At 42.2% G+C, this 11,028-nt stretch overlaps 1 protein-coding gene across 15 annotated transcripts in view; it reads left to right on the forward strand.

The window, feature by feature from the left end:
• RELCH (RAB11 binding and LisH domain, coiled-coil and HEAT repeat containing) overlaps positions 1-10,301 on the forward strand; it is a 169,256-nt gene extending 158,955 nt beyond the window's left edge. For all 15 annotated transcript variants that reach the window (XM_085847659.1, XM_085847661.1, XM_085847664.1 and 12 more), the window contains 2 exons: positions 639-706; positions 9,281-10,301. In XM_085847659.1, the coding sequence (XP_085703785.1) occupies positions 639-706; positions 9,281-9,404 (192 nt within the window). In that variant the 3' untranslated portion in view covers positions 9,405-10,301. The remainder of the gene's footprint in view (positions 1-638; positions 707-9,280) is intronic.
• Positions 10,302-11,028: the final 727 nt, after the last annotated feature.

An 11,028-nucleotide genomic window follows, 5' to 3' on the forward strand; every position in this document is an offset into this window, starting at 1 on the left:
TTGCTGCATGTCCTTTCGTCATGATTGAGTAAACTGTTGCATTTAAATTTTTACCTCTGCCACCGAAGGTGAAGGAGGTTGTTTTCACCCCTTTCTGTCTTTGTCTTTGTACAGGATATCTCAAAGTTGTGTACGGATCCGGATGATATTTTTTTTGGACAGATTCGGTGTGTGACAAGGACGAACTGATTAGATTTTGGTGAAGATCCGGATCCGGATCCGACTACTAGAATTTTTTAAATGATTCTTCACCGTTGAGAGATCTTGCCAAAAATGACATATATATATTACGATATCTCAAAAAGTTGTGGATGGATTTGGACGATACTTGGTGGACAGGTTGGGTGTGTCACAAGGACAAATTGATTCGATTTTGATGAAGATCCGAATTCAGATCCGGATACGAGAATTGTTTAATTTTTAAAGTGATTCCTCACCATTGAGAGATGGGGCCAAAATCGATATCGTGCTGTGCAGCAAATTTCAAAAATGTATTGGGCCCGATATGTTCTCATGGATCAGGCATTATGTGGCGGAGGTATGCGCTCTACCGAGTGCCCTTCTAGTTTTACTTTATTTCACATTTCATTGTTTGTAGTTTCAAATTAAACCTTTTTTTTTTTTCTTTCTTTCTTTAGATCATTGTAAATACAATGATACAAGAATGGGAACAGAAGCTCGATGCAAAGTTGACCAGCGAGGCAAGGTGAGGATTGCTTCATTCACATGTTTGAGAATGACAATTTTGAGCCACTTTCTTGTATTTGCTTCTGTTATAAACGATTCATAAAAAATGATACATTGCACAAAGGAGAGAATTGCAGATGCAGGACACCTTGGGGGTTACATGGAAAGATGGGCCAACTGTTCTCTTGTCATATCCAGATCGTGTGAATCTTACCTTCTTTTATTTAGATTATACTTTTACTCAACATCTACCTGCCATAGATTCCACCTGGGTACGCCTCATTATTTGCAAAACCTAAAAATACAGATAAGACCCATTAACACCATCAAGAGATAAGATAAATTTCAATCGAACAAACTTCTTTCAGCCATTCGTTTCCATGAAATCAATTTCCTATTGGAACAACATTTGGTTTAATAGTGTCCCTCTTTAACCATTTGGTTTAATAGTGTCCCTCTTTAACCATTTGGTTTAATAGTGTCCCTCTTTAACCATTTGGTTTAATAGTGTCCCTCTTTAACCATTTGGTTTAATAGTGTCCCTCTCTAACCATTTGGTTTAATAGTGTCCCTCTCTAACCATTTGGTTTAATAGTGTCCCTCTCTAACCATTTGGTTTAATAGTGTCCCTCTCTAACCATTTGGTTTCATCGTGTCCCTCTCTAACCATTTGGCTTAATAGTGTCCCTCTCTAACCATTTGGTTTAATAGTGTCCCTCTCAAACCATTTGGTTTAATAGTGTCCCTCTCTAACCATTTGGTTTAATAGTGTCCCTCTCTAACCATTTGGTTTAATAGTGTCCCTCTCTAACCATTTGGTTTAATAGTGTCCCTCTCTAACCATTTGGCTTAATAGTGTTACTCTCAAACCATTTGGTTTAATAGTGTCCCTCTCAAACCATTTGGTTTAATAGTGTCCCTCTCTAACCATTTGGTTTAATAGTGTCCCTCTCTAACCATTTGGTTTAATAGTGTCCCTCTCTAACTATTTGGTTTAATAGTGTCCCTCTCTGCCCACTTTGTTTAATAGTGAAAAGTAAAAAAGGACACTTTTCGTACGTGAAAAGGTTAAATGTCTAAACTCGGTGTTTGCATCTAAATCTTGTGTCCGAACCCCCATCGCTTTCTGTACCCACCTTACCCAGTCACACCCAGCTGTCCCTGGACTCTGTGTCCTTTTCTTCTGACAAGGTGAAGAGCTTGTTGTCAAACCTCGATTCAGATTCTGCAACCGGTCAAGACAGCATCAGCCCACGTGTCCTAAAAACCTTCTCTGCTTTTCTTGTTGTTCACCTGCTGAGAGGGTGTGTGACAAGGACAAACTGAATAGATTTTGGTGAAGATCTGGACTTTGCTGAGAGGGACATCACCCTCTCTCTGTTCTATTCACCCTCTCATTTGCTCAAGGTCATCTGCCATCTGCTTGGAAATCAGTAAACATGACCACTCTGCATAAAAAGGTGCAAAAACAGATCCCTGTAACTAGAAACCAATCAGCCTTCTCCCAATCATCAGCAAGGTTTTGAAATCCATCATCGATTCAGACATTAAATCCTTCCTCTTCTCCAATGGCTTGATTTCCAATCATCAATTTGGTTTCAGACCAGGTCACTCTACCCTGGATGTGCTGCTTCTGCTCTCCGAACAATGGATGGAGGTACTCAATGCCAGGCATGAAATCAAAACCATATCTCTGGACATATCATGTGCTTTTGACATGGTCTGGCACCCTGCCCTGCTCACCAAACTCTCTTCTTATGGTATCCACGGCCATCTCCACTCATGGCTCGCAGACTTCCTCTCCTGTCGCAGTCAACATGTGGCTTTAAATGGAGTTCTCTCATCCCCGCTTCCTATCCAGGCTGGAGTTCCTCAAGGCGACGTTCTGGGCCCTGTTCTTTTTCTCATTTTCATCAATGATCTCTCCGACTCTCTGGATAATCCTCTTTATCACTTTGCTGTTGACTTCACCCTCTGTCGTACCATCTGTCATCCCTCAGACCTGCAAGCAGCAGCTTTTTCGCTCTCTGCAGATCTGGATAAAATCACAAACTGATTCAACATGTTGAACATGTCTTTCAATCCGGACAAATCTCACTCTCACTGTGTCTCCGAAAGGACCGTTTGGAACCCCCCCCCACCCCCATCTACTTTCTCAACAATCTTCTGGAAGAAGTGTTTTCAATCAAGCTTCTGGGTCTCACTGTCTGCCATGATCTTTCCTGGGAAATCCACGCTTCCAAACTGACCTCCAAAGCCAGTCTCCAACTGGGCATCCTCCATCGTGCAAAGTCCTTCCTCGGCCCACCTGAGCTTCTGATCACATACAAAGCTTTTGTCTGCAGCCTGATGGAGTACTGCTCTCCCCTCTGGGCTGGTGCGCCTGCCTCTCACCTTTCCCGGCTTCACGCTGTGGAAACCAAGGCGTTAAGGGTTATTAGTATCTCCTGCGATGAGGCTGAGTCTTTGGGCTTCTCACTCTCTCACCACAGGTAGGTCGTGGTCTTTCTGTCTTCTACCATCTCATCTCCCTTCTGCCCCCCCTCTTTGCTCTGTCTGCAATATCTCGTCCGCCCCCCCCCACCCCATATTTCCACAGTGCGCTCAAAGTCCACCAGTCTAATAAATGGATAACCAACTGAAGACTTTTTTTTCAGGATACTTTGTTTTAAAAATTAAGATTCAAATGTATATGTTGGAAGCTAAAAAGACTTTGTGTGTCCGTAGGAATTTTTCTAATAAATATACACAATGACGGTAATTTATTGCCTTTCGTGTAAAAATGAAAACCATTTCTAAAAATATCTCGTATGTGAAAAGTAAAACTAATAGGACTATACAAAAGGGGATATGTTCAGTGTGGGCACTAAAAAGGCTCAATTCATGTTCAAACATGAACCTGGGGAGATGTACAACAGTTTTCATCAGGAAGTGGGTTTACAGCAATTGGGAAACCCGGAAAATTACATCTGCCGAGGTATTCTTTCTGTGGTCCCAGGACAAACTTGGATAAAAGATTAGATGAAGCTAACAATCCTAAACATTGGAGCAAACCTAAAAATATGGTTGATGAAGTGTGTATGAACCATGGTATTGATTAGGATAATCGTACGAGGTTGGATGAAAAACACGAAGCCGATAGAGAAATGTTGTATAATTTGTGTTTGATCCAAAATCCAACGTTGAGAGAAAAAGTTGATCGGTATATTATTAAAAACACAAAGCTGAATTGAAATTGGGGCTTGGTAATCAAAAAAAAACTATTACGCTCTTGTGATGTTATTAAAACTCATGAGCAAACAAAAAACAATTTGCTGATGAATTACATAAACCATTAATTACAAATTTTAAAGAAGGAAAGTTTATTCCAAAGGGGTTGATTACATCTGGTCCGCTGACTTCATTGAATATATTAATGATAAGGGATACAAATACGCTTTAACTGTTCTAGATTTGAGGAGTAGATATGTATGGGTTGTTTCTTTGACTCAAAGGTCGAGAACAAAACATTTGTGAATTTCCTAAAGGAAAATGGTGTCCCTTTTTTAATACAATACTTTTAAAATACAATAACTTTTAAACTTTTATAACTTTTTAATGTATATTTTATAACTTTTTAAAAATACAGCACTTTTAAAAAAAAAACTTTAAAATTTTTTTTAAATACAGGAAAAGCCATTGTCATTGAACGTTTTAATCACACTTTGAAAGAGCTGTGCAAAAAATTCATTCAACTGGGTCATCAGAAATAGGTATATTTAATTCAAAATATTGTACATGATTACAATAATAGAGTTCATTCCTCAACAAAATCAAAATCATCAGAAACATTTCCAAAATTATAATATGAAAAGGAGATTAATCTGAGAAAGCCCAAGTTCAAAGTTGGTGACATTGTCAGAATTTACAGGTGGAAATCTCATTTTGCCAAAGGTTATACAAAACGATGGAGTCATGAAGTTTTTAATATTGTTGATATAATGCACATAGTTTCTTGGATGTATAAATTGTATGATATGAATGTTGAAGAGGTATTGGGTTCATTTTATTCACAAGAACTTCAGAAAAAAAAGATGGTGAAAGAAAAAGAAAAAAAATTAGAAATATATGATGTAATTACAGTGCCTTCAGAAAATATTCACAAACTCTTGACTTGTTCACATTTTATTGTGTTACAGCCTGAATTTGAAATGGATTAAATTTTAAGAAATTTTTGTCAACGTTTTCTACAAAATACCCCATAATGACAAAGTGAAACAATGTTTTCAGAAATTTTTACAAACTCATTGAAACTAAAAGAAATCTAATTTACATAAGTATTCAGCCCTCCCCCCTGCCACCCCCTACCCCCGAGTCAATACTTTGTAGAAGGGCCTTTCGCAGCGATTAGAGTTTTGAGCCTTCTTGGGTATATCTGTATCAGCTTTGGACATCTGCATTTGGGGATTTCTCCCAATCTTCCTTGCAGATTTGCTCAAGCTCTGTCAAGTTGGAATGGGGAGTGTCAGTGAACAGTAATCTTCAAGTCTTTCCACAGATTCTCAATGGGATTCATATCTGGGCTTTGGCTGTGCCACTCAAGGACTTTCACGTTCTTGTTCTGTTCCGCACGTTCACACTTTGGACTTGCCACGCGCTTTGGACTTGCCGCACGCTTTGGACTTGCCGCGCGCTTTGGACTTGCCGCGCGCTTTGGACTTGCCGCGCGCTTTGGACTTGCCGCGCGCTTTGGACTTGCCGCACGCTCTGGACTTGCCACACGCTCTGGACTTGCCGCACGCTCTGGACTTGCCGCACGCTTTGGACTTGCCGGGCGGTTTGGACTTGCCGCGCGCTTTGGACTTGCCGCGCGCTTTGGACTTGCCGCGCGCTTTGGACTTGCCGCGCGCTTTGGACTTGCCGCACGCTCTGGACTTGCCGCACGCTTTGGACTTGCCGCACGCTTTGGATTTGCCGGGCGGTTTGGACTTGCCGCGCGCTTTGGACTTGCCGCGCGCTTTGGACTTGCCGCGCGCTTTGGACTTGCCGCGCGCTTTGGACTTGCCGCGCGCTTTGGACTTGCCGCGCGCTTTGGACTTGCCGCACGCTCTGGACTTGCCACACGCTCTGGACTTGCCGCACGCTTTGGACTTGCCGCACGCTTTGGATTTGCCGGGCGGTTTGGACTTGCCGCGCGCTTTGGACTTGCCGCGCGCTTTGGACTTGCCGCGCGCTTTGGACTTGCCGCGCGCTTTGGACTTGCCGCGCGCTTTGGACTTGCCGCGCGCTTTGGACGTTCCGCACTCTTTGGACTTGCCACGCGGTTTGGACTTGCCACGCGGTTTGGACGTGCCGGGCGGTTTGGGCGTGCCGGGCGGTTTGGACGTGCCGGGCGGTTTGGACGTGCCGCGCGCTTTGGACTTGCCGCGCGCTTTGGACTTTCCGCGCGCTTTGGACGTTCCGCACGCTTTGGACGTTCCACACTCTTTGGACGTGCCGGGCGGTTTGGACTTGCCGGGCGGTTTGGACTTGCCGGGCGGTTTGGACTTGCCGGGCAGTTTGGACTTGCCGGGCAGTTTGGACTTGCCACGCGCTTTGGACGTGCCGGGCGGTTTGGACTTGCCGCGCGCTTTGGACTTGCCGCGCGCTTTGGACTTGCCGCTCGCTTTGGACTTGCCGCGCGCTTTGGACGTGCCGGGAGCTTTGGACGTTCCGCGGACTTTGGTTATCCTGGGCGGTTTGGACATACCTCGTGGTTTTGTTATGCTGGTTTGTTTGGTTGTGTTGGGTGTTTTGGACATGCTGCAGGGTGTGGTCGTGCCGGGCGGTTTGATCTGCCATTGCCTTTGCATGCTGTCAGTCTGAGTCGAATTTTTTAACATGTTCACGTGCCGGTGACAACTAACCTACTCTTTGTGAAGGACACCGTGGTATCTTTTGCATCCACCAATTAATGCTGGCAGACGGGATGCCCGTTTAACGTCCCTCGGAGGGACATTATACCCACGGATGCCTCGTCTTGCATGTGAAACAAACAGAAACTAGCATGGATGGAGAACAAACAGAAAGTAGCATGTTCACCAATTGTTCTGTCAAAGGACAAAATTTTCTTATTTTCCTTTTTCGTTTTCCACTTTACCCAGGTTTTTCAGCCACCTCAAACTCTTCACAACCACATAAATTCCCAAATAAATAAATAGCTAACCTTGTCTGTAATTACACCTGGATCAATACTCAATCCTTTGTGGGGTGACCTCTTGTGTATCACCCACCACATGCTCTGTTGTCAGCCTCACAAACACCCATTTACATTGGCAGGAGAGCATTATCTCGAGGTTTACATGAATTCTGTATACTTTCGAACAGTCGCATTACTTGTACAAGGTACACAAAAATGCAATGATCAATGTTGAATCATCAACATCACTTTCTTTCCTCTGCCAGTGTGGTGACCCATTTTTCATGCCTTGTATTGGTTATTACAATTATTTATGTGAATTTTCAAATCGGTTCACTTGCATAATCCCTGAACTCCCAATCTGTAACATGCCTCCTTGGATAAATACCAGCAACATGACCCTGTATCTGTGCTACCATGTCCCCTTCATGCCCCTCCCTGATGACATTTTATTTGCAGCCGTTGGACTTCGTCCAAAACAGGGGCTTATGGATTTGGTCTCGTTTCTCGTGTCCATGCGTGCGTCCGCGACCATATCTCGGACATGCATTTACCGATCTTGTTCAAACTTAGCACATGTACATTATAATACATGATGGCTTACATAAGTGCATAATTTTTTTCAAGATCAGATCCAAGATAGCCGATCGGCGGCCATTTAAGTTGGAAAAACCCCGATGTTGAGCACGTCCTCGAGCATTTCTCGGACATGCATTTACTGATCTTGTTCAAACTTGGCACACAGATAATGAATGATGGCTTACACTTGCACGTCATTTTTTTTGAGATCAGATCCAAGATGACTGACTGGCAGCCATTTTGGTAGGAGAAAACCCATTGTTGAACACGTCCCCAACCATTTCTCCGACATGCATGGTCCAATTTTGCTCAAACTTGGCACAAGCACAGTAGTACATGATGACACACACGTGCTCCTCACTTTATTTTGCGATCTGATCAAGGATGACCGACTGGTAGACTAGCGGCCAATTTAGTTCTACATCAATATGGGCAAGCTCTTTAACTCTGTACAGCAAAATTACTAAAACAATGGGGCCTATGACATTTTCTGTCTTTTTATTTTTCTTTTTTCTTTTTCCTTGTTCATACATGGCATGAGAGTGGCTGGATGGCATAGAGGTATTTCTCTCGTGCACTCCAGGTCCCCCCCCCCCTTCGTATGCTCTCCCTGTGTCATTTCTCTCCTCCCTCCTGCCCCTCCCTGTATCTGATCAACCACTCTGTCTCTGTTCTCTCATACCCCTCGCTCCTTGTCTCACACATGGTGCCAGTTCTGTCATGTCCCGTCCTAATTATGCCCATCACTGTGTTTTCTCATTCGTCTCTTTCCTTGTCTCATGCCCCTCCCTCCATGTGTCATGCTCCTCCCTCCAGTCCTTCAAGAATGCTGCCCATCGTCACCTCAACCTTCTCTGCCACACTCACACCTTCTCACTTTTACTATTATGGACCACCTTTCCTCTCCTGTGCCCCTTTTCCCCACCTCTCATGTGTGATTTTTTTTTTTACCCCACGCACATGAAGCAAAAAGCGGGATAAAGTATTTGGTTAATGAATCCACACGTCCATCTGTGTGTCGACAAATGTCAGTTTATGATCGAGGAACAACTTATTTCAATTGAATGTTATATTTTGAACATGGATAGGAAGACAAGTTTGCCATTTAACATACTTTGGCTCTGAATTTGTCCCAATCACACATGTGCAGAGAGGAGTGAGATAATATTCTTACTCCGTCTGGAAGTCGAACGTAAGTGAAAAGTATTCCAAACAGGAAACGTTGTTAAGAAGGTTATAAAGGACAGAAACAACAGGTATGAAGAATTAATGTGACGTGTTAAATTGGGTGATGTAATAGACACTGGGGACAATGGCGGTAAAACTGCGGTGAATTCCGGAATTAATTAATTTATAGGACGTTTGCAATCTTTTTCTTTTTAAATTTAAATATGTACTTGAACACTGGAGAACACAAATTGCCTTTTTTACCACTTGCAAAACCCTTCTGTTTTGCAGTACTTGGACGTATTAAATAACGTGATGTATAAGAATGCTTCAATTGCACTTAACTTCTGGAAAAAAAATTATATAAGATCTTTAAAATATTTTTTCTATTTAAATTGAAGTGATACCTGAACACTGTGTCGGGTCATGTGTTCTATGAACTCTCTCGTTGTCTTTCGTATATCTATATTTTTAATATTAATATTTTTTGGACAATTAAAAATAATGTCACCTGTGCTCTAAAGCTGAAAAGTACGTACATTGAACTGCTGAACTCGTGTGCTACACCTAATATAGTTTTGCAGGTAAAATGGCCTTTGAAGTTCCACATTTGTGCTTTATGAATAAGTGTATATTTACAAATTATGCATGATCATCCTTTAACCCCCCCGCCCTTGCCTCTCACACCAGTGGCCTCTCCTTTCCTGCTACTTTTGGCACAGCTGAGGATGCCAAAACGAAGTTTCTCAGCAAGATGGGTCAGCTGACTACATCTGGTGCTATGTTGGCCACTGTATTCCAGCGCAAGAAGTAACCAAGACGCATGCAATATTGAGTTTTAAAATTTAGAGAAATAGGACAAATTGAAAGGACGTGGGTGGAGGTAAGGTATTCTGCTTAATCATAAATAAGTACCTTATGGTGATGAGTCAGTGGTAATGAGATTTGGATTGAAATTCTCTGAGGGGATTTGGAAGTTTAATGATGGACAGGATTTTGTGAAAATACAACAGACATTATGGAGGACATTGAGGATTCGAAGACATTGTCAGTTGACCCTCAATGCAAAATGTATATTCTGAGTGCAATTTTACTTTGGTACTTAATAATGTTACTTGGCTTGTTCTGGGTGACAATGAATACACTTTATATTGTTATATTTAAATGATCACAGGAAGGAGAGGAACGGATATGAAGTGTAAGATTTTGTTGTTTGGACGTAATTCGGTATTCTTGTCGACTTGCATTGCACTGCCCTGAAACCACAGAAACGTACTTGTGGTTTGACAAATGTACGTTTTTGGAGACGACAACCACTACTCGTTAAATGAAGGATGCACTACGTACTTTTAATAGTGGATGCGATGAATGTGGTATTATTATTATTTTGTTTTCGACATGCTTCCAATGCATGAAAACATTACGATGAATGGCAAGATCCTTGAGACTTGGACGTTGCACAGGAACTTGAAAGCTGTACAACCATGTGAGTGCAATATTGTCCTTTTGCTTGTTGGTTGGTTGAAATATTTTGCAAGTGACTGGTTGTGTCTTCTGAACAGGGCTGTTTGGAGAAGCTGATCTTTGAACCATCATTGTTTGTTGATTCGACAAAGTGGATGCTTTGAAAGTTTTGCTTTTGTGATGAAATCCTGATATTATTTCCTTTTATTGACACATTGTTTGTCCAAAAATATAATTTGAGACCTCACCACATCTACGTACTTGTTTTCACTTTACGTTTTATGGATTGTTTTATTTTCCTTGTTGAAAAGATTTGATGTGCATTCTCGATAACTGTACGGCATTGTCGCGTCAGAGGTCCATTAACACAGACCACTCTTAGCCGGGGTCCAAGATTATCCCCGGATATGAAACAGTGTTTATTATACTGCATTCACTCAACATTGATATTCCATAAGGATCACCCAAATGAGGCTGAAATTGGCAGTGCAACACTCGGGAAGCAAGACTCAGGAAAATGTTCCTTTACAATTGAAATGGGGTTTATTACCCTTGCCAAAGGAGAGACTATTGCAATTGGGTCTTTGGTTGTTTTCTTGTCTGTCTGACTTTGTCTGTTTGTTTACACAGAATGTGCTAACGTAGGCCACAAACGCCACCTCGTAGTAGCCAGTAATACACATTCTCTTTATTTCAGCCAAGTTCCTCTATAAAGTACAATAAACCCTCAAACATCGCAGTTTCTAATATCACGGGTTTCGACCAATCGTGGGCAACATATTGTGACGTCCACGGGACTTGAACAGTCCCGCCAACGTAGAATGAGCCGAAACGATGGAGGCGATTTATTTATTTATAACCCAAACATGGCGGTTCTAATCGCTCTACCGCAAACGGGACGAGGAAGGTGGCACGAGTCACTTTTCACTGAGTTGATGATGTTTATTCCTTTTTTTATAATTACCAGAAATAAC

The sequence above is a fragment of the Eptatretus burgeri genome, chromosome 11 (genome assembly GCF_056783735.1).
Source record: "Eptatretus burgeri isolate ZD-2024b chromosome 11, Ebu_testis_v1, whole genome shotgun sequence".
Taxonomy (NCBI): domain Eukaryota; kingdom Metazoa; phylum Chordata; class Myxini; order Myxiniformes; family Myxinidae; genus Eptatretus; species Eptatretus burgeri.